The following is a 23,958-nucleotide window of genomic DNA, read 5'->3' as shown; positions in this document are numbered from 1 at the left end:
TGCGTCGTGAGTGCGGAATTAGTTGTCATTCTTGAATGCGACCATCGGTAAGTGATAGACCGCCATAGGTGAGGTCTCAGAGACCATATTTTTTATATCGAATTTTTCATATATCGAACTAATTCGCGATCCCCTTGGAGTTCGATATATCCGTGTTCGACTGTAACTCAAAACAAAACTCCCCATAGTCCCTTGCAACAGAGCCACAAGGAAATTGAGGAGTTTTGGACCACGAAATAATGGGCAGTCGGTCAACTGTCAGTAGGCGACAGTTTTAATACTTACGCACAACAGAACACATCTTGAGAGTTAGGCCGCCACTGCAGACAAGACAAAAAAATGAAGTGAATGGCTGTAATGACCACGAAGGTATTGAGAGCGCCATGTTGATGGACATGCGGTGCCTTGAGAGATCACGCCTTTCAAATAACCCTGCCTCCAAACGTTACGCAGCTTATTCACAACCACTTTCTTTCCTTCGAAGTAAAAAAATCGATTCCACTTGTTTCAGTTTTTCAGCTCCCTCATATAACCAGCTGTAAATGACCCATACATGGATAAAACACTGTCGAGCGCTTCTTCTGTCAGCCTTGTTTCAGTGGAAATTAGTTTTATGACTGTTTTTGCAACCAAGCCATACTGTACAAATGCTTATTACTGTATGCTGTGTATTGTTGTTTACATCAAATTGAACACTCTCACAGGGTATTTGTTGAGAAAGCTGCACTCTTAACTCTGCCTTGCACACAGCTGGTGACATAACCACTAAGATCTTGACCTACAGGTAAACATGCATTGACAAAGAGGGAGAGATATTCCTCATAATTTAGAGTATGAACAGACAGATGGAGCACTGAAGCCTGATGTTGCCCGGGAGGTTCAAGGGTAAGTGCAAATGACCTTCCCCATCTCTCTTGTCTCACTTCTCCAGGACGCTGCCATCTGGTGCCAATCCTAGCTTAGGACCTCTAAATTAAGGCCTTCCCTGCTGTCCAAAAATAGGCGTGCCATCTGGACGACCTTCAGGTGACATTTTGGCATGCAGCCCGCTGCGTGAAAGAATGCCGCTGCTCATCAACCTGCCTTCTTGTGGCAGTTAACCCACAAAACATGATAATGACCACCAGTGCTATAAGTACCATGTACGTTACCATTAACCACCTTCCCCTGAAAAGCTTTATTTTAACAAATGGCTACAGTAGCCTGCAACTTGGAAGATGAAAAAAAAAGAAAGAGGACAAAGTCCGCCCTTGTTCGAGCTTCGCTCTCTTCACCTGTAAAGTTGGCTTCCCCGCGCTTATCTTTCATCACGACGCTACCCCAAGATGGGCTAGTAATGGACCTAATAAAGGTAGACCTTAATCGCTCACCACGTGACAACGAGTCCTGAATACGCGTAATTCCGCCTCCCGCATCGCAAGCGCATCAAACGCATTCAAGATGACGAAAAATCGGCGCGGGAAAGCTAGATTCACAGGCTACGCATAGCGCTCGTCCGCCTCAAAAAATAAAATGTCACCACGACCGTTCTACGTTCGGCAGCTGTAGAGTACAGAGAAGACACATGGTACAGTTAACGTTTCAGCAAGTGAGCAGGAACCCCGCCGGAGTACCGATTTAAGAGCTCGTATAACAGCGCAACGTCTGTTCAATCGCCAGTACAAAGGACTGGTCACGCACTAACGATCTATCGGCCTGAGGAAGTTATACAGCAATCACCTTCAGGACGATTCAAAAGGAGCTCGAGAGAGACAGCCGCGAACGCCCGCAGCAGAGGTCGGGCCGCCGCTCACACTAGCAGCGCGATTCGGCGGCCGTGACGCCTCATCTTCTCCCGCGACTGCAGGCCTTGGCCTGCATGCAAGGCTATCGAGGCCGGCGACGGGAACAGGCGTGGCTGATGCAGTCGACGACGGGTTAACCGATAACACGACGACGACGCGCCTCCACTGGAAATATTACACCGTTCATCAGTAGATCCACTCGCTGTTGCAACCCTCGGCAGCCAGCGATGTCCAAGGCGCAGGCAGCGCAGGCCAGCACAGGCCCGCACGCGGCCAACGCGATTAACTAGCCTCCTTTCGGTCCGGTTCGCGCATACCCACGTGGAAGGATTGGCCACTGCTAAAGGTAAGCACAAACGGGAAATAAATCAGCAAAGAGAAATTGGTAACGGAAAAGGGGGAAAGGGCATTGAATTAGACGACAAAAACACAAAGCGAGCATTTCCGTGCCAATTATTCCTCATTATTCCGTTTATTTTTCTTTTATCCACAAATACACACGCCGGAGCAGTCATCGGTAGTGCGAACGCCAACGGAAGGAAACGCGGCATCTTATCGCTTTCTGAGAGGAAATGGACGAAGCATTTGGACGTATGCCGCCGCCCCAGTCAGTGCACCGCGAAATACGCGCCGTCTATCGAGACTGAACAGAGACGGAGGAGAGAATGTTGCCGGAAAGGCGTAAGAACACGCACAGACTAACATAAATCTTTTGCGAACAAAAGGGCCATGCTCACACGTAGTTAGGAGCCAATAGGTAACCCCACTGAAATGAATGGAGGGTCATGAACCCGGTTGAAAAAGACGCAAGATCAGGACAAAAATGTTCGTGAGGTCAAGCTGCAGGTGTCCATGAAATGCGCCTTTCTGTGATCGTATTCGCTGGTTCGCGGTGAAAGGCTTTTAATATTTTGAGGCGATACCTGTCGATTTATTGAACGCACGTCAACGCCTAGCAACGAGAGAAATGCCCTCAGAAGAACGTACCATAGAAGAAGTACAAAGCCGTGAGGCTGCTCCCGCACGCCCCCCTTCCGGGCTTCGTCACACGAAAGAAGCCCACGAAGAAGTTTCGTTTTGTGAAGAGATTCAAACCAGCTACAAGGACGTGAAAAGAGTCGGCAGCTGGACTCGCATTAAAAAAAAAAATGGTTGCGGCTTATCTCTGCTAACCTTGGATATGCATAGCAAAAGCTTGGCTTTGTCTGGCTGCGTTTGGTTAACCTTTGATTTAGCTGTATTGCCGGCCACGTCTCAAACCGTTCGGTTCCGTGCAACGTTCACAGAAGGAGGCCGGGCGAATGCGGCGTTCATTCATGGCGAACGCACCGTTCCTCTTCGCCGGGCGCGAGACGAGTCACGTTTCCCGAAACGACCCAGCGCCGCATGCATGGGAGGCTGCAGGGGTGGTCGGCTGCCTCGGCCGCTGCCGCTCGTTCTGCGCAGAGCGACTGAAAACTTGGCCTTGTGCGCAGCGGCGACAGCGGGCCCGGCCAATCACGTGATGCGCTTCGAGGGGTGCGTCACCGCAGGTGCGACTCCGGTCAAAGGCCACCTTGCGCATCCTCCGCGAAATCGCTGGACGAAAGTAGCCAAGCTTCGCTTTTAAAAAACATGACCCTCCCCAAACGCAACAAGTGCATGGCCAGCACTGTGGTCATCGCTTCGTGACGCCAGGTCGACTCACGGCACAGAGCAAACCACGTTGTCGCTTGAGCTGTGCTTCACACAGCTCGCTGCGCGCGCGTACCGCTCTTAGCTCCCTTCGATGCGCCTCAACGCCGGCCGCCGTCAGCATGGTATACGCCTCCTCATCGGAAAATAAGGCACCGACCCGACCACTACTGTTGCCCGCTTCGACAATACTTCCCTCACCTTGGGAACTGTCTGCACAACCTCTACTGCCACGGCCGGAGAAGCACCCTCGCAACGACCCAAGCCGCAAGTCCCGGCATAGACTCCCACATTACCTGCCGTCGTTTTGCAGGTGGCACACGCTACCGACCACTCTCCTTCACCGAGGCCATACCCAGGAGGCCAACACCGCAACTGGTATTGCAAACTCCCTTACGCCCCTCTCCCAAACCTACACTGACATCCTCTACTAACACAGAGCAACACGACGCACCCATTCCCCTCTTCACCCTTCCCTTCCTATCGCAGACCCCCAAATTTGGCGCCTACTTCAAACCAACACGCATCACAATCACCTCCATCTCCACATCTCTCCTACTAACTACCCACTTAACTGCCCCCAGTGCGATGAGCCTAACACCCCACCTCATCTCGTCTGGACGTGCCCCACCAACCCTTTACCACCCACACCCCCTAGCTTTGATCAACGGCAGTGCGCGTTGCAGAGCTGCCAGCTCGAAGACCAGGAGGCCCTGATCTCTCTGCCGCCGACCGGAATAGGATGGCCACCCACCGCTCTTAACTCTTAAGCAAAACTTTCTACCTTTACCAGCCAACGGTTCGGGGGGGGGGGGGGGGGGGGGTGCACTCACGGAGCACACCGTAGATGGCGCAGCGAATTTACCCAGCGTTCCTCGCGCGGAGGTGCCTCCTCGCCGGCGGGCGCGTCGGCGGTATGCGGCTTTGTCCTCTGCTTTAGCGACGGTTGTTTTGGGCCTGTTTTGACGCAGCTTCGCGTCCGTTGCGCGCTTCCTTCGCACGGCTTGATTAACTTGTTCGACAGCAACTCCTGGGTAACCCGCACCCGACGGAATTGAGTGGTCGTACGCAAAAGATACGTGAAGGATTGGTTTGCAGGGCGGGAAAACAAAACCACATACAGCCATCTGGTCGCTGGAGAAACGCTAACTTTTTGCGCACTGCTTGCCACGAACGAAACACCGTTTTCTAAATTGGTGAATACCAACTCGGTTGTGTTTTAAAAAGTATTACAAAAGGCGAAAGGAGCAACTGGATCTGGCAAATAGCAATTATAAAAGTTCCCTTAACTTTCTCGCAATCCTCAAACTTACTAAACTAACTATTAAATCGGCATAAATGGGAATCACCAAGCTCACATGTCGAATTGTTTCGGTGTTTGCACTTGTGTCGCGCGGTGGTGTAGCCCCGAGCTAGCACATCAGGATGGCTAGGTTCCGCTGTCTCACCCTTCGAAAGACGCCCCTCTCCGTTTTCCTTCTCCCGACTCGCAGCCTGGCTACAGCGGCGGCGTCCGCCGCTCTAGCCCGGCCGTGGCCGACGCTGCTGCTGCGTTCGGGACTCCGCCCCCGCGAATTCCAGGTAACGGCCGGCAGAATCTCTGGTTTCACTCTTGCTAGAGCCACGTGTGTAAATTCAAGTGACGCCGCATGGGCAATTAATTGTTGTGGGTGTCGTTTACAACTTTGCTTTCCAACCACCTTCACAGCGTGGATCGGAGCCAATTTTTTCTACCCTACCCCTTCCCTATCCTTCGAATATACGCTCTCTCTCTCTCTCTCTCTCTCTCAGATACGCCGTTCCCACTTACCAGCGTCAGCAAAATGCGAGAGTAAAGCCGAAGCCAATCCCTCTTTCTTCACTTCGAACTCCTTTCCAACCTGTTTTTTTTTTTTTGCGCGCATGAGCACGGGGTTTCACCGTAGGCGTTTTCTGCGTACACGGGACCGCCGGATTTTCCTTTCGCTTAGCCATTAAGCTCCCGTTAAAATACAGGTTCCCAATAAACTTGTCAATTCATCTTGCACTATTGCTGCGCTCCACAAAACAAAGATAGAGAACAAAAGGAAGGAAACGTTTTGAAACAATGTATTGTTCAAGTAAAAGCAGAAATGAAAAGGTCTATTGAGACGAGAAAGGGCGAGCCACACGAAAGATCTAGGAAGCTGTGGCTTATAGTGCCCGAAAACGAATGCCACGTAAAGCGCCTGCTCTTTATTCTCGACATTTTAATTGGCTTCGAAATAGTGTGGCTCGATCAATGAAAGCACACAGCCTCGAGCGCGATTCCTTCAACTTGGGAGCAGCGCTATCGTTGACCTCGTTTCGCGACGACAGAGGAGCAGCACTCAGCGCTAGGCCTTATAAAAGCTATTCACAGCGTGTACACCATAAAGCTAGCACCCAGGGACGAATTGCATGTTCAGCAAGCACGGCTGAATGAAAGTACAGTCGACCCCCGTTAATACGAAGTTCACGGGGACCACGAAAAACAACCGAACTTCCAATTAACCAAAAGTAACAAAAGGGGCATTTTATTTTATTGCGAAAAGAAATTCTGTAATTGCAGTCCGCTATTGTGCAAAATATTAATTGGCGCTTGAAGTCAATTGTGTAGGCTATAAATGTACCCGAGTGCTTCTCCTGCGTCGTTTTCTGCATATTCATCAAATTTTCCGACCTCCTCGAGTCTTTTACATTGACAAATAACTTATAATTAACCGATATTTCAGACCTTTAACTTCCAAGTACCAAACATTGCATGCACAGATGAGGGGACCTTAACTTCACAAACGACAATGCTAATCAAGCGACTTCGAATTATCGGGAATATACTGTAATGCTACGATCCGTGGTGGCCACGCATGGACCTTGCTTGTTATTCAGCACAAGTTCCTGCTTACAAAGCGTTGGCCAATGCACCACCGCGGGTATATCCTACACTGTGTAGGCATGTAACGCTGCTAGGTTTCAGTGTGCGCGAAAATATTTTTTTGTTGTCGACCCTTTTCTTGTACACGAGCACATCGTACAGGCTGCGCATGCTGGTACCAATTCCCGTTAAATTTAACCCTACCAGTGTACCGTCAAAGAAGACGTCAACAAATCGCCGGGAAGGATATGGTGCGTGGGAAACGGCCCTTTCGACCGCGCTCTTCTCGTAAAAAGATGCGAGTAAATCGTCTGGAAAGGCTCAGAAAACGACCCACGCATCTAGAAGTTAAACTGATCAGGTAATTAGACCGTAATTACAACGTCACTTCAGCGTCCCGTTAAGTTGACATGCCCGTCCGCCTTATGCAATCATTCACCAAAAAAAAAAAAAAACGGCATTTACGCTCTCTCATAGCTGCCTAAAAAACAAAACGCACACAAAATCCAGCAAAGCAATCTGCCACGCTGTGCCGTTGAACCGTCAAGGTACGTGTGAGCGGCTAACCTTTAACCATCACCATCATCACCAGCAGTCTGACGTCCAGTGCAAAAATCCCCCCTTCCCGCAAGCGACTGGCAACCTCTACTAAGGCGACAGCCAGGGTTGCCACTGGTGGCTACTTTTCGCCAAATTGGCGACTTTGAGAGGCCCGTGACGACCGAAAATCACGAATGGCGACATGGCAATTTTATGGCGAATTTCGGCTTGGGATTCTCGCTCCCGCATTTCTCTTTCTCCGTCCGTCCCGACGGCTCTGCCCAACGCCACCTAGAGAAAATTCTTTCCAGTCTAGGTGGCGTTGCTCTGCCTAGTCGGTGTTGCTTTGACACGGCCGCAATACCTCTGCGCGTGATACGGTCATGCGGTGTTCGAAAGCTTCAGTCGTCTCTGTTCAGTGTCTTATTTCGCCCGAGGCATGGGCATGTCGTGGCGGCAGCGTGGGGGTTGGCATCAGGGGTCAGAAAGCGGGATCATAATGTCGATCGTAATTCTGGACTTCCGAAGAAAGTCGCGGCCCAAAATCACGGGGACACTCTGGCTTGGCAGACGGATAAAACGACATCGACTCCTCCGCCCGTACCATCGAAATGTCAACCTTGCGGTGCCCCCGGCACGCGCCACACCGCTGGCTAATTCCCGCCAAAGTGATGATGATGATGATGATGATGATGATCAAAGGCCTCCCCTTTGAATCGGCGTAACGGCATGCGCCATCTAGCCTATCTTAGTAACTTGAATTTATTTAACCCTCAACTCAAATTTCTTTTTAATTCTGCCCTGCCGCTACCCCTGCTTGGGATTACACTTTATCGACTTCTCTGCATTTTTTTCACCAATACTACAGCCGCTGCCTACTCCAGAGTGGGCTTTTCCTGCGGCGCCGGCTAACGGCTAGTCGAAGAACCAGGCATTATGAAGCGTACCCAACGCGTTGGCGTACCATACGACTGGCATTGAAAAACATCAATACAATATAAGTGTTTTGAACGTTGCTGATTTTTATGGGGTTATACAAAATTGGGAGCTTTTATTTTTAGGCGTTGCCGTAGATATCTAGTGTGGCGACACTTTTGGCGAATTCTAAAGCAAAAATGGTGACATTCGGCGACATTTTGCTGGCCGTCTGGCGATATTGACCCAAAACTCAGTGGCAACCCTGGCGACAGCATTTGCCTTCCCGAATTCTCCTTTTTGATCCCTACAGCACCCTCCTCTGCAACCTCTCCTATCCCTACTCTCCGCACACGTGTTTGGCTTTCCGGGGATGCGTACGGGATGTACGGATCAGCGAACTTCACGTGGTCGCGCTCGCCATGCGCTTCGATTAAAACTAGCCCCGCCCACTTCTCCGCTTCCCTCCAGCTCCAGCATTACCCAAAGGTCCTTTTTCCTCCCCAATAATGAATACTCATGTAGTGCAGATGTCAAATGCCCTCTGCAACCCGAGTAATTGTTCTCGAATTCACAACAGCGATCCCCCCCCCCCCCCCCCCCCCGAGCATGATGCCTAATTATCACCTCTCCCCTCCGTGGTTACTCATCCGAGTCTATAAAATGGTAAATTAGGTCGTTACTCAAACATGCACCCAATGCAAGGACATGTTCACGCATGTCACAGCCTCCAAACCCTCCAAAAACATGTCAGCTGCTGCGCTGACTCGAAAGCTCGCGCTCCTTACGACTGTAACGCCAAAGTTTAAGCAAATTATTCCGTCAACAAGGTCACAACCTCGACCTCAATCAGGCGGTGGCGCGCCAGTGACCGCGCTTTATCTAAAGGGCTCTCGTACACCTACAAGTACTCCGCGCAACAACGAGATAGCAGCCTGCGATAACGCCCGCGCCTGAGATTGCCACAACAAAAACATGTCAGTCGCAACCGCTCGGCCACAAACACACAACAGCGTCGTTCGCTGGAACCACGACTACGCGAAACTGTAAGGGAAACTAAAGAAAAGAAAGAAAAAAAAATCCCGGACGTCCGAGCAGAACACTCACAAGACGCTTCTCCACTTGCGTCGACATGGTCGGAGGTTGCACTCTCAAGTTTGGTAAACAGTCAGTAGTACGAAAGCCGGTGCTCGGGTTTGGATTGCCGGGGCAGACGATAAGACACGCGGCGCTAACAATTCATTCCACCGGTGCGAGACAAGACGCCGTCAGCTACACGGGATGCGGGGAGAGGTCACAGCGGTCACGGCACGGTCTTCCCCGGCGCCTTTTATCTGGCACAATCCCCTACCACGCGCCAACCCTGCCAAGCGGACGGAGAAAACCGCACGCCAAGTCAAGACGTCGGCGCCGACAGCGCGCGCTGACGCCAGAATCACGCCAACGTCGCCGCCGCAGACGTTAGCGCAGCAACGGCAGCAACAGAAGAAGCCACTCAGCTGACCAACATGGAGGATGGAACCCGCGGTCCTGTCCTAATGCCTACCGCTAACCCGACCGCGTCTCTGGCGTCGCGCCCTGCGTGCAATCGGCGAAAGCGAAACTCAACGAAGGGGCGATAGAAAGCTGACACGGCGGGGCGTGCAGGCGATCACTGCGGAAGCGAAGAAAACGGGAAAATATCTTGTTTCAGCCTCGCCTACAGCTCTTTGCGCCCGACAAACTTCCTGCTGCAATGAGAGAGAAACTTGCGCGGCCTTGGAAAAGCAGACGAAACTACACGCGCCAGCCAGCTTGGAAACCGAAACTAGCCTTCTGCACGCATGAGTTAACCGGCTGCTTTTTTTTTTTTTTTTTTCGCGGGCGCTCGCACGTTGCGCAATAATCGTGCCGAACGAACGCTGCCGTCGAAATTGTAAACTCTGCGCGCGTGCCCACGACGTGTGAGCGAGCTAAGAAAATTATAGCTCGATCGTTCGCTCATGATAAAATGAAAACAAATGGCATCCTTCAACGAGGCAAAAGTCGGCGTCGTACGGAGTCTCGGGCCGTTAAAACAACATCAGAAGCGGCGATCGCTTATTCAAACAAGCACGCGTAGCATTACTGAAGGGTAGATTAAAAAAAAAAACCTAGATAAAGAATTGCCACCGAGCTTGAAACAGTTGGTAAAATCGCGGTCAATACCTAACACTCCGAAAACAAACCGCGGTTACGGCAACTGCGGCCGCGCATCGTCGGCCGACTTCCCGCGCCGTAACGGTACTGCTGGGCAAAAGCAGACGACAACAAAGAACAAAAGAGGGGGAATCGGAGCAAGCAGACGGCTGCAGCAATCAATGCACGGCGGCGGCGGCGTCCCGTCGCTTCGTGCCCAGCCTAGCATAGAGAAAACAACGACGCCCTTCCCCGATAAATTCATCCGACTCGCGTCCACCGCTCGGATCACGGTGCGTGGTGGCCCCCAGATCGGCGAGAGCGAGGGGGTATACGGCCCCACGATGCAGCAGCGACAGCAGATGTGACCGCGGCGTCCGTGCTTCTCGTGTGGTGGTGGTGGCGCCGACATGGTGCTACGGAAGTCGGAGTACCGCAAGAACTTCAAGTGGTTCTCGAGCGACAAGCGCAACGCCCTGTGGCTCGAGAACGCGCTGTACCGCGCCGAACGGCGCCAGCGCGAGTTCGTGCACGAACCGCTCGGCGACGACAGCGGATACGAGTTGGAAGACTCCGAGTCCGAGGACTGTGGCTTACCACCGACGAAGATCAGGTTGCGACGGCTGCAGCTCGCCGCTCTCGCGAGGGCCATCGATTCCGACATCGGTGGCGGCTGCGATCAGCCGGACGACGCAGGCAGACAACAGGGCAGCGACGACCGCCACCGGAAAGCAGCGCTAAACGCCGCAGAGGTCCCCGACAATTTTTTCCTTGGTACGTGTGATCGTTGTAACAACCTTGGCGATCTGCCGGCGAGGGCGGCATAAATGCACACGTGTCGGAACATTGCTCCCCGACAGTGTTGGTTTAGGTAAACCCCACGTGACATACAACGCGTTCCAAGCCACAGTTGGTGCGCAACTTTGACGATCGTTTGCACAGCGCATCGCGGTTCGAACACCATCTGTGAACCGCGAGACCCCGCGCGCGATATGGCCATTGACACGGCGCCAGCGCTAATCCCCTCCTCCTCCTTCGCGTTACACACCACTGCACATATGAACACGCGTCCACATTTATGTTACACTGGGACGCGCGTTATGCGCGTCGTCTGCTAGGACCTAGCGCGCCGACTCCTACGAATCGGGCCTCGCTGGCGGCGGCAAAAAACGCAAATATCAAGACATACGAAACTCGAGGGGTCCACATACCCCGAAGTGTGATCGCCTCTGCGTCGGCGCGCCGTTGTGCGTCGTCGTCGAACCGTTCATGATGCCGACCGAACGTTGGCGCGCGGCGTCTTGGAACACGCGCAGACGACTTCTGCTGGCGCCGCGCGATCGCCCAGCGCTGCCACCGTGATAATACGCGGCCCCCTCTCCCTCGAAATTGTATCGTAGTACGTGACATCGGGACGAAAGCTTCAGAGAGGAGGCCGTCGGAGTGAGGGCGCGGCATTGAGATTTCCGCACGTCAGCTGTAGCGTGTCGTCTGCAAAACACTCGGCGCTATCGGGAATCGTCTGCTCAGCCGCGGCGCCTATAAACCGTGACGTCACCGGTCGAGTGCGCACGCGCACACAAACCACAACAAGCCCGTATCTTCGACGTGCAGCTTATCGCGCAACGTTAGCACGCGCCGGCTTCCGTGCTCTCGAGACAAAACAATTTCCCAATCCTCTTCAAGTCTTCATTATTTTGCGCAGCAACGTCGTCCGAGCGACACAGAGCCACGCAGACGACGCTGCCTGCGCGGAAAGACGTCGCGGTGCAGACGGCCCCTGGTGACATCACAAGGCTTCCCCCAATCGCCGACGACCAGAGGCGGAGGACCCGTGAGTAGGCGACCCCTGCCATTGCTATGATCTAAGGCCCACGGGCCATCACTGCACGGTAGTTCTGGCACATGTTCACTGAACACAAGGAAATCTTATTACAACGCCTGGTCGAGGTACTGGCTTTGTACAAAGTCAACTGCTAACCAGCTCACTAGTCAAAAGGAAGCGGCAGCTGTAACGAAATATGAACTTCCAGGCAGCCCAGATTGCTGCCAGAAAGAACCTTTAGCCAAATTGGTGTTTGCAATATGCAAAAAAGCCACAGTAAGTGCACGGCTGTTATCAGCCACGATTTCACAAGTTCAACGTAAGTTCCTCTTCCAAATTCCAATAGAAAGGATGACCCTGCCTTTATTGCTTTCCTCTTCTTACGATCATGCCTCGACTCTTGCCTACTTTCAAGCAACAACATAACGATCAGTCTAGATTAAAGCTAGCAGTTCTACTCACTCATGGTACACCTTGGTCTTCACGTAGCGGTGGCGACGATGGGATGGCCTGCACCTAGCAGCAGGCCAGCCACACTCATAATGCGAGCCTAGGGCATTTCTGGAACTCCTCGACACAATGGAACAGGGGATTCCGCCCGGAGACATCGGGTTTCACGTCTCATGTACCCAACATGTACTAGGCTGCCTGGCAGTCTTGGCAGCCTTGATATCATTGAATGCTAGGCTACAGGGAAGCTGTGGCATTACATTCAGTGTAAGAAAAAAGACAAGTAGAACAGAGAAAGAGAATAAAGAGTCGCGTTATCAGAGATCTTGTTGACGATGAAACTGAAAAAAAAAAAAAGCCAGAAGTGGCCGAGATAAGCACTCCACATTTCGAGTGCTTAACAGGCACAGAGGGCATTGCAAAACAACATACAGAATTTGAATTAAAGCCTCATTTTAAAACAGGTAATCTGTTCCCAAAGATAAATGCTAAGGGAAGTGAACTGTGCAGTACATTAAATGCAGAGAGTAACTGCCTCTTCTTTTCACTTAACCGGGCCATAAAGACAAAATTCAACTTTGCTCATTTTGAAAGTGCTAGCCTTTGATAATGCATCTAGTTTCATTCCAGCTACAAAAGATGTTTTTTAACCCAGAAAATGTTACAAAAATTTCAGATTTCTAGCTACAGTGGCGTAATATAGCTACGAATTATGTAATCCTAGCCAGAACTGGATGCTATGACCAAATAAAATTAGAAGCCCCGCTAGAGTCGACCGGTCATGTTTCTTGGCAGTGGCTTGAGTCGACGACTGCCGATTTGATGTCATAGAGAAATCCCCAAAAAGTGGCTGGGAGTTGCCGCTGTTTCCCATGCTTTCCTTGGTGTCTCCATTACTTGTGTGAAGTTTGCAGTAAAAGTGGTATCGCTGTTTACGGGGGAAAAGCAGTCTCTTTATTGAACCAAATTTGTATTTTGTCTCCATGGCCTGTTTATACCTTAAAATAAGACTTTTGACAGACTAATGCATTCTAGTCAGAACCAGAAGAAAATGCCACAGAAGCTTGCACTTCTGTTCACTCTTTAATGCATACACAACAGGGACCTGCTTTTTGTGCAGCATATGTGATGCCAACAAATGTGGCAGCATTCATTTCTGTCTCTCCACCTACTTAAGCATGGCAGTATGATAAGGTTTTTCAACAAATTTTCACAATCTTCATACGGCTCCTGGAACGTCATAATAAGTTGCAGCACAGAAAACTTGCGGATAGAAAAAAAACTCAGAAAAAGTTTTTGGGGAGGCTTAGTTGAGACATCTCAGAAAAAAGGAAACGCAACTAATGTGTAAATCTTTTTTGGAGAAAGGGGTGTTAAACCCCACAACCATACTATTAGCTTCTTGGCTACAGCCCTTGCTCAAAGCACGCTCCAACGCAAATTGGTATTAAATTTATAAACAAGCACCGAATGCAATGTATCCAAGCAGCGCTAGGATACCGACAGTTTTCAAGACAGCGGCTAGCACCAGAATTGACATTCAAGAATAGGAAGCAAGTGCCTACATTTACATCTAGCTACAGATCCCACAACATTTGCTAGAAACAAAAAAAGATGAAAAAGTTAACGATAAGGTGCGAAAAAAAAGCTGCATGCCTCACTGCTCTATTGTAGAAGTAACAACATGCAAAGATCAGCTATTCGTATAAGTAGAAGTCTTTCAGAGAGGGATGATTATGTACTACAAACGCATACCACTGCGATTCACTGATGCTCTGATGGCGGGAAAAATGTTAAAGGTCTGCACGTAGAAAAGAACAGAGTTCACACAGAAACGCACTTTCACCTTAAAGGGGCACTAAGCTTATTTCACCAAAAAATCAGCTGCAACTGCACTGTGGAATCCATGCAATGTAATGTATATTCACCGAAAGTCTGCAGCATTTTTCTGGGCAGCAGAAGGGAAAATGCCACGTGCCACTCGCTGCATCTACACCAACTATAATAAGTCACTCTGGCTTACAATGTGTTTTGAAGCTACACCAGCCTTCAAAATTGTGATTTTCGTCCGTCAAATGCCAAATTTTTGTTTGTTTGGGCACCAGCTGTACAAGTTAAACGCGTTAGCAACCTGCAAAATTTAGTCCTGTAAATTTGCCAGCATGTTGCCGCAACTGCTGCCAGAAAAAAAAGCCAGGGAGGATCGTAAGCTGAGGGAAACAACACCCTCGAAAGCAATGTTCTCGTTAAAAACACGTGGAAATTGGCTGAAGCAGCATGGCCTATGCATTCTAGACTAACTTGAGAGTCTAATTAGACAATGTTTACCGCTCATGTCGGTGCCACCAACCTTTAGCACTTCACGCACTTTCGGGCGAGCGGACGAGGGCAAACCACTGCGGAACCTTTTAGTAGTAAAGCTGTGTCAAACAGCAACCATCGTGTATACCGGTGCCTCCAACAGGTTGGAAAGATGTGCACAGCCTCCCACAAAATGACACATTTAGTGACACTCTCGTAAGGAAGGTTAGGACAGTTTTTTTTAGCGGGTTTTCCTCGAAGGCTTGGTGTGTCATAAAATGTCGGCCCGTGATGATGGGCACCGAACATACTTGCACTAAGATTTTCACAAAGCTTCCTGAAATGTGTTTTAGCACTTAAACATGTACCCAAGAGGCAACGGTATGACCAGTAAGTGGAATAATGTTGGTCACACTCTGAGGTATGCGAAAGCTTTCTTAGTGGCACCGATGGCGTCCAGCTCTCAAAAAACTAACGAGTTTACCCATACCACGTGGTTTACCACAAAGCTCTGATAAAATCTTTAGACGCATGGCGCTTGCGTGAAGCTGGGCTTCCACGATCTGTAGCTAGATGTAAATGTAGGCACTTGCTTCCTGTTCTTGAATGTCAATTCTGGTGCTAGCCAGTGTCTTGAAAACTGTCGGTAGCCTAGCACTGCTTGGACACGTTGCATTCGGTGCTTGTTTATAAATTTAATAGTAGGGGCATTTTTTTTTTACCTGAACTGGTGCAGATTAGTGCAGTGTCGTGCAGACCAGTGTAGATTGCTACTGGGGATACCAATTAGTAAAAAAAATGAGCATATGCTGCTGCTTTCACCAGTGCAGCCAGTTCAGGTAAAAAAAATGCCTCTAGTACCACCGTGTTGAAACGGTTTCTTGAAAGTCACGAAAAAGCAATGGTTCTAGATAAGGCAATCCACACATTGAGCATGAAGGAGGAGTCCAGTAGCATGCCTCTATCTCATAAACCACGGTACCTCATAAATCGGTACACATTTCGATCGTTCGCAGATGCATTTACTTAGTGCCCGAAAAGTCGTCGCATGGGTTCGTTCTTCATCGGCGATTGGGGTCCTTGAGGGTTTGACGATCGATTGGCCGCACTTTCAGCGAAGGTTGGTCACGCTCTTAGCTTTCACGCTTCTCTTAAACTTTCTCTAGGGAGAGATGTTTAATGTTTTAGAATTGAGAAGGCAGACTACCAACGGCATTTTTGTGCTAACGCAAGGTGGCAGGAGCCGGGGCGTTGCCAGAAAGGAACCGGAGCGGTGCGGTTGCTGCTGCGGCCTGTGGGGCGCACCCTTCGAGAACTACGGCTGGGCGGACGACGTCGACACGATAGCCACCAAGAGGACCTTCAACGTGGCTGCCTCCACCGACGAGGTGACCACTGTTCCCTGCTCCGCACTGTTACCCCACGCTACTTAGGGTGCACTCATTGCGTACATCTAGTGCAGGCATCTAGGTGTGTTTTGAATGTCAAAGTCCCTTAAAGGGGCCACGAAGTTCACAGACTTCAAAGAGACAAGATATTGCAGAAAATAAATGAAGCACTGGCGACTCCCCAGCCACTGACCCAATCAACCGCCAAGAAGCATGACTTGGCGATTGTAGTAGGGCCTCTGGTTCTGTTTGATTGTATCGTTCGAATGCTAACGTGCAGTTAAAACACTTTAGCATGGAATTCTAAAAGTTTTTTAATATTGCTTGCATTTTTCTCGGTTAAAAAGGAAACTTTCCTGGCTGGAATGAAGCAGAGTGAGCTACAAAAGGCTAGATCTTTCAAATTGAGCAGAGTTGTACTTTGTCTTCAGGGCCTCTTAAAAACGATACACAGGAAGACAATGTTGCACATTGGCGCAAACGTGAAAGCTGTGAAATGCACAAGTATGAATCTATGGAAGGAGCCTTTGCTGATATGGCGTTAAATGGCGTTACTTAAAAGGAAGTGAGGGCATTTTCAGAGCATTTTACAGCATTGACCGACATCAAAATGATGGCTCATGATGAGCAACCCAATTTATACTAATTCGAGTACGCAGACAACGTATAAATAGATGTGCAGCAGTTGAGTTGTTTGCCATTGCATGACAAGCAAGATCATTTTTGTTATTGTTACATTTGGTACTTTTGCTTCATTTTATATGTGTTTTTGTTATTCTAGTGGCAGTCACTACTTGTGCGAGTGCCACTGCAGTCTTGTGAAGTAGTTGTGTAAAGCAATCGATACCACTCAAGGGCGCCGTGCAAAGCGAGAATCGGACAATGAGTTGAAAACAGCAATTTGTGGTCATGGCACATAAGTTGGGCATTCTTAAGACACCTCTCGAAATTCTGTTTCTCAAAAAGTTGAGCACATTCTAGTGATGTTTCGGATGTTAACTTGCTTGCATTGTGCCATCACGTCCAGAATCTGCAAGCTTTTGCGGCTGTTTTTACATTTGAGCAGGAAAGCGGACTGCTGGCTTTTGTGGGAGTTCGAGATGTCTGCATTATTTTGGTATTCCCTCTTTTCTACTACATGTTACGCATTGCTGGTTTGAGCAGAACTGCAATGTGTCTCTAACAAAAAAAAAAAAAAAGACTTCCTTCATTCTTCCTAGTGTGCAACACTAAGACTGAGTGCATTCGTTTTGTAGAAATGAGGGTGGCAGGGGGCAAACTAACTTTTTCTTTGCAGGGCAAGGGTGAGGGGAGAAATTTAAAATCCGTCAATGGCACTATCAAGGTAGTATCATGCAATTATGGCACAGCATAATAACTGTAGAGAGGGCAAGGATGAAAACTAAAATTATTGAGGACCAACCAGAAGATTTCATTTAAAGCCATCAGGAAATTGCATTTGCAGAAATCGTTTTGTGAGGAGACAGGCACATTAACTGAGCCAACGCTGAGAATCACTGCACGGTGAGCCAAGTAGCAGTAGTTTGTATCACTGAGGGATCAGCCAGAATTGAAGCAGAGCTGACCCGAACCCCTTTCCTGGCCCCCCACCACGGCAGGTACACCCCTCAGCGCTGGCCGCCATGCGACTGCGACAACAGAGGTCTCCCCCACCTCTTCAGCGCAAGACCTTCAGGCCAGAGCGACCACATTCAGCGCCTCCACCCAAGGACCGCCGCCGCTGGATCTCTGAGTACCGGGACCAGTACCAGTGAGAAGCCCCCAGAGGGGAGGGGCCGCCACCCACTGCCAAGACAAGACAAGCCAAAGACACGCTACTCGCCGAGCTGGAGACACCACCTCGACCGAGCCTGACTATCTTTTATCAACACTTCCAATGCCTGCGAGCAGAGCCTATGGTTGTGCCGAGAAAGGGCTGCCCAGTAAACGACCCTCTTACAAGCCAAGCGGGTACAACACACACTGCAGACCTGTCTAGCAAGACTGCCAGCACATAGCACTATGCAATTTTGTCACGAGCTGTCAAATCATGTTCTACATACTGGCCAACAAACCATTTCTCCCCTCGCTGCCATATGATGCGAAAGGGGCTTGGCGACACAACAGGGTTTCAGAATATGCCAGTCACTGGTCACACCCCTGGGTTGGCTTGGTTCCCCTTAGACATGTGAGAGTGGTGAGGAGTCATGACAAGTGGTGAGGCTGGTAGAACACAGAAGCAGCAGTAATGGGCAAGATGCTTCAAGGGCCACAGCTCAGGCGACATTGCGCTACTATTTGCGCGAACGGATCCAGCTTTGTGTGTGCTACCTCAGGTCAAGACTGGTGCAGAGAAACTTTCCAGAGGGGCTTTCAGTATTTATGAAAATCTGCTTGCATTTGTAACCCCTGGACCCACTGGTTCAACAATGCGCCCCGGACAGATCTTACTATTCTCTATCCTTAAACCTGCTATCACAATCATGCAGACCGTGTCCCAACGTTGACTTGCCTCCGAAGAAGTTGAAAGCACGGCAGCAAAGTCACCAGTGCTTTCACAATTAACACTGTCCTGTGACTGCCACAGAGTGCACATAGCTTTCTTTACATGTGGAGTGCGACATTCACTCTCAGTGCAACAAATTCTCAGCAATCCCCCCGACATGTCCATGCAAAAACTGAGCTTGCCAGCAAAGATCCGGCTACACCAGTTGCTCCTGGAGCCAATCTTACAACAATTTCCACCAAACCACGAACATTTCAGCGTTACTATGAAAAGGAGTGCAGCTAAGCTATCGGGTGCCTCAGTTTTAAATGAGCTGGAGGGAGAACTGGCACGAAATTTCAAGGCTGACATGAACGCATAAATCGCTTTCCTTGCATATGGATGTCTTCCACAAAGTATTAGTTTGCTCACATCTATATCAAAGTGATTTTTACACTTACAGGATGGAAGCATGAAGCCAAAGTGAGTGTGACACATAGGTATCTAGCCTCCATAGAGCTTGCGTCAGCATCTTGTGTGACGTAGGCAAGGCAGTTATTCGGCGTGTCAAGTAACAGATCGGCAGCTTTAAATCCTGTGACGCTCACTAACTCTACTTGCACGGGCAGCCTCAGTTATGGTCAAGGCAGCCCCGGTCACATTTAACTGCAGTCAGTGCACATGCGGGAAAACTGCGGTCTCTTTGCAAGCAGCTACTTGGGGGAAAAAAAAAACCCGGTAAAATTGAGATGAACAAAGGAAAAGACAAACACTGCGCTGAACACAAACTGAATTTTATTTTGAAGAAAAAAAAAGATGTACTAGAAATAGAAAAAGTTGAGAAAAAGTGTAAGAGATAAATCATGATTTCGGCAGTTTATGTCCATTTCGAACAAATCTAGCGAGAAAGAGAGAACTTCCCTCTCGAGTGCTGCTTGCAATATCAGTGCTATCAAAGGTCAAAGAGCATATGCATGTTGCATAGTGAAAAACACAGGCAGTAGTGAAACTACTGCCTCCATGTAAATGAAATCAGACATTTGCATCGGCACTCCTTCTGTGCAACTGAAGTGCCATTTTGCCAGGACGTGACAAAGTCACGTCCAATGCCTATATTCGAACGTGCCCCCATGCCCCACAGCTGTAGTTGTAGCACACGGCACTAAGCTCTTAGCACACTGCCGCCACCACACACAAGAGCAGCTGCGGCCAAACAACTACCGCATATTTTCAGGCCATTTTCTCCTAGTGTATTCTGGTTGATCAACGAGTTATTATTCCATATCAACTCAAAATGACGTGCACTATGACAGCTATGAGTGAGGCACATTCCAATGCAACACTTCCCACAAGCACATTCCACAAGCATCTACATAGTCAGGCGCTTGCCCAACACGCTCTTGCTTCGAAAGCACAGCCATTATATGCACAAGCCCTGTCACTGCCACAGCATACCACCAGAGTGCTCATTTGCGAGATGTAGCCACAAATGAGAGATTTAGGAGATTATGTGAGATGTAGGAGTTGGTCTTTCCTATAGGGCTGTGATCAAAGGTGTTCTTTTTTACATGTGTCACTGTGTGTATGTGTGTGTGCTTGCACGTGTCTCCAATGGTGCCCTACAGTGTGCACATCAGGCCCGATGCAAACTGTAGCTGCTGGTACGAATGACGTGTGAAAACACTGTGCCTTAAAATGCCCCAATGTGTAACCTGCGATGACGTATCATCTGCTCTGGTCGCCTTTTAGTGTGATCCGATCTCACATCATGCTTGTAGTGTTGGGGGTTCACATTTGTCTGACGAGCTTCATGTTTACAAAGGTAACCGCGGTTACACCGTTGGCAACAAACCGCAACTGATCTGTAGGTTACGTCAAGGTGCGGACTTGTAATGTGAACCCTGCAAGTACCGTAGCCACGTATGGCATCAGGCAAATGTGGCCACCCTACCTGTACACAAGAGACAGCTCTGATCAAGCTGAAATGTGCGGGGAAGAAAGATTGGAGGTGGATATGCCGCCAGCAGATGGCATTTTTCATTGATAGATGTTTTGCTGGCACGGTCTTTTTGATTTGTCGCAGTTGCGTCACTTGCACTGCAAAATCTCCCCTGCAATCTCACGCCCGTTGCTTTTTCAATCATGTTGCAGAATTTTCTGAGCAGTATTGTTATCCCATGCTTTTGCTTCGATAACTTCAGCTCCTTTTTCCTGGCACTCAGTCAAAAAAAAAAAAAATCACGGTTCAAATTTTGGAGGTGTAACACACCAAAGCTACATTCGACCCGCAAGATGCGCCATTGTGGATGGCTACAGATTAATTTATACCACCTGGAGATCTTTTAACGTCCACAGAAATCTCAACACACGGGTGCTTTCTTTTTTCACCTCCATTAGATAACCCCCTGGCATTCAATAATGGCTGCCGAAGTTCGATTAGGGCTCCATGTTAGTATTTCCCTGTCTCCCTTTGCATTTTACACAGCTTCGGGGATATTTTTTTTGTTTGTTGTTGCTACTGTGTGCTAGGTAACTGCATTTACTTCAGAGTAGGTCAGCCATACATGCAAGCTGGCACTTTGAAATCATGAAGAAGTAAAAACAGAAAACTGTGCATATTAAGGCTACATTTTCCAAGGGGACAACAGCTACAATATATTTGTTTCTTACATTGCTGCAAATTCACGGGGAACGTTGATTTAAAGAGATGATGTCATCCCTGTTGAACAAGGCCACTGTCACTGAGTGCTTTATTGACCGCCTGACCTACTAACCGTGATATTGAGTACATCCTAAATGCGACTTTTCTTGAAACCAGCTTGCACGCTGGCACGTGTTCCAAAGAAGTTTTTATTTGAGTGATATGTTCACAGAAGGAAAGCCTAATTTAGGCGTATCGGTGATAATCTTTTTTGAGAAGCACATGCATAGAACCCAGCGCTCTCAGCTGCACAGGCCCACCACATTGAGAGAGCAGATTTTGCTGGCGTCTGACGGATGCAAGTTCAGTAGGTCCGCTACAAACTTAGTTACTGTCATAACTAGACCCCAGAAGTTTGACAAGAGATAGAAAAAGATGAAGTCAGACCGTACTTAAGTATGGTAGTTCTCATCATGATAATGATGTCACATCAGAGTAGGTCGGGTGAAAAAAAGTAATAACAGGGCTGCTGCGTAAGTATATAGCAGTTTCTTACAAAAATGTCCTGGAGAGCTAGCTGACACTGCAACCGCATGTTAGTGGGAATTATGGGAAGAGTACGAATTTTCACTGGCTTGGCTTTCAAAGGTTCAGCGAGTGCCAAAACGTAAAAAGCAGCAAAGATGGCAGGAAAACGTGTTTCTTTGCATAGGTAGGAAATGCAACAATGCTGTAACAATGAAAAAGCAAAATGGCACATTTTCTTTCACTTCTCTTTATATATCAGGATATTTATGGGAACGTTTAGCGACTGCGATTTGGACGAGCCAAACCGGCCATTACAAAAAACTTTCAGTTTTCGAAATACCCCACGGAAGCACATTTTAATCATTCAACATCATTTTAACGAAACCAATTATGAGAACGGTTGGTAAAAGTTGTATGCCTACAAGAAAACATCTGCACACATACAGTTCATAATGGCACACAAACTGTGTTGGGTGGGTTTACGGTGATGCAGATGTTTTTTTGAGCGTGTACAACTTTTAAAGACCATTCTTATAATTTATATGATATAAAGAAGTTATCACGACTGACAAAAAAAACCGTCATTAAGCATTTTCAACTTTAAAACTCAATGTTCTGTGAAATAATGTGCTTAAGTACATCTGAGATGTTTGAAACACGCATTCTAGCAAACAAACATTTTTAACTATCAACATCTGTGCCATCATATGAAAAAAAAAAAATTTTTGCCACCCTAGCAGTATGAACGCTGCTAGAAACATGAAAGATAACAGCCTGGTACACCTCAAAATGCAAATCCCCTCCCTACTACCACAGAGCTTCGCCGGATCAAAAGCACTTTTGTCATGTCAGGCTTTAACCAGAAGAGCCAACAATTCTGTAGCATCCCTTTCTGTAGCAATTCTGTGGCAATCTGTAGCATAGCAATTCTGTAGTAATCCCTTTTTTTTCTGTATGTGTTTTAGGAATAAGTTCTCAATCGCGGCAATAATCTCTGCACTTGTCTTGGCATGTGCCCTTCACATCAAGTCAGCAGCTGCTTTGTGTAAACCCTGAGAAGGTGCTTTCACTCCAAAACACGGGGAAAGTCGGGCAACACAGTGACAAAACAGCTATGCTGCCTTGTATGCCATTGCGTGCTGCCGTAGCAGTCCTTTTCTGGGTCGACCACCTTTCGTACTAAGCGGGGTCACCGCAGTTTGGACAACGAGGTTAAGAACAAATGTACTACGGTTAGGGTTAGAAGGGATTTCAAATAAGGCGACTTCGTTACACCGAGTATTTACGATGTACGCGTGCTGTTTCCGTCTGGTGTCACAGTTGTGTCTACATTAGCGACCACGGCACAGTTCGCCATCTCGTTACTTTTTGTCTACGTCTGCACTTGCATATGTAATAGCCTGGGATTGTTCTTTTCCACATTTTATTCTTCGAATAAACGCAAAGGTTGTGAAGCTTGCCTTTTGTGAAGCTTGAATGCTTGGGCAGTCGCCATGTTTACCGTTCAGCGGGCTGCCGTTCTGGAAAAACGCCAGGAACCAAGTCCAAATCAACGACAGAAAAGCAAGAAAACAAAGGCGAACAGACTCGGGTAAGTTGAGAACCAGCCGCAAGGATACGGCGGCCTGCATCCTTCACCACTAGTCTCCCGGGAACACGGCATTTTTCACGAGTGCCAGGCTGAATAACTACATGTCCTAAAGGAGTCGTCCAACTTATTTTCGACAGCAGAGGATGATTCAATTTCCTTCACGAAGCAGACATGTCGAGAGCACGTGAAGTAGGCGATAGAGGGAAAAAAGGAAGAAAAGCAACACGTCTGCCCACTCAACTCTTAACCGGTCGAGTTGCAGACGACAAATAACGTCGCGGGGAAGGCATAAGTTTTTAGTCTGCTTTTTAACAGCACGGAACGTTGCTCCAGTACGTACCATTGCGTGGTTGGCGCTTAGTTCTGTCGAAAAGTTGCAGATTTTAAGATTACTTTCACGTTCAGCAACAGGTGTTGTGTTGACAGGAGTTAACTTGTCAGACTGCTCTTCAAGCAAGCCGGTCCGGTATGCAGAGCGCGTGGGGTGCGAGCGATCGCAGCGCCGTTTAGGAATCTTGCATTTCTTGTATCTTGTTTCCTTTGTGTAGTAAGCAATAGTAAAGACGACTAAAGCTCTTTGTGTCAAAAAGTTGGCATAAAGAAGACTACAACAAAAATTTTGGCGTAACTTGTTTACCGAAGAAGCCGTGTCTGATAGGCCGTTGGCGAAAATTAGAGCCAATCATAGTCAGGCCGGCCGGACCGCGCTTCCGTTCAAAACATAGAGTTAATACTACTGTTCAAAATGTACGATTCCTGTGTTCCTTCCAGTTCATTAACTTGTATTTTTTTTTAACTGTTCTCGAG

At 48.6% G+C, this 23,958-nt stretch overlaps 2 protein-coding genes across 6 annotated transcripts in view; one reads left to right on the top strand and one right to left on the bottom strand.

Moving 5' to 3' along the window:
- Positions 1-23,684, bottom strand: part of Ugp (UDP-glucose pyrophosphorylase) — a 45,048-nt gene extending 21,364 nt beyond the window's left edge. Inside the window, exons 1-2 of one of the 5 annotated variants that reach the window (XM_077680552.1) lie at positions 23,492-23,648; positions 23,021-23,080 (exon numbers count right to left, since the gene is read on the bottom strand). In XM_077680552.1, coding sequence (XP_077536678.1) covers positions 23,021-23,080; positions 23,492-23,494 — 63 coding nt within the window. In that variant the 5' untranslated portion in view covers positions 23,495-23,648. Of the gene's footprint in view, positions 1-8,892; positions 9,257-10,539; positions 10,680-11,153; positions 11,314-23,020; positions 23,081-23,491 lie in introns of those variants that run through there. The other 4 variants (XM_077680550.1, XM_077680547.1, XM_077680551.1 and 1 more) reach the window with 4 other exon arrangements.
- LOC144149016 (uncharacterized) lies at positions 9,481-22,201 on the top strand. Its single transcript, XM_077680553.1, has 4 exons — positions 9,481-10,716; positions 11,648-11,776; positions 15,752-15,906; positions 17,526-22,201. Exons 1-4 carry the CDS (start codon positions 10,353-10,355, stop codon positions 17,679-17,681), a joined length of 804 nt encoding a protein of 267 aa, XP_077536679.1. The 5' UTR covers positions 9,481-10,352; the 3' UTR covers positions 17,682-22,201.
- Positions 23,685-23,958: the final 274 nt, after the last annotated feature.

This window comes from Haemaphysalis longicornis, unplaced genomic scaffold (genome assembly GCF_048455015.1).
Source record: "Haemaphysalis longicornis isolate Haplotype H1 unplaced genomic scaffold, Haemaphysalis longicornis Haplotype H1 scaffold_8, whole genome shotgun sequence".
In the NCBI taxonomy this organism is placed as follows: Eukaryota; Metazoa; Arthropoda; class Arachnida; order Ixodida; family Ixodidae; genus Haemaphysalis; species Haemaphysalis longicornis.
This window is presented reverse-complemented; position numbering and strand designations above follow the sequence as displayed.

Coding starts and splice junctions, on each gene's coding strand:
- LOC144149016 (XM_077680553.1), top strand. CDS start 10,353: ATGGTGCTACGGAAGTCGGAGTACCGCAAGAACTTCAAGTGGTTCTCG. Junction 10,717..11,647: donor CCCCGACAATTTTTTCCTTG/GTACGTGTGATC, acceptor TATTTTGCGCAG/CAACGTCGTCCGAGCGACAC. Junction 11,777..15,751: donor CGACCAGAGGCGGAGGACCC/GTGAGTAGGCGA, acceptor TGCTAACGCAAG/GTGGCAGGAGCCGGGGCGTT.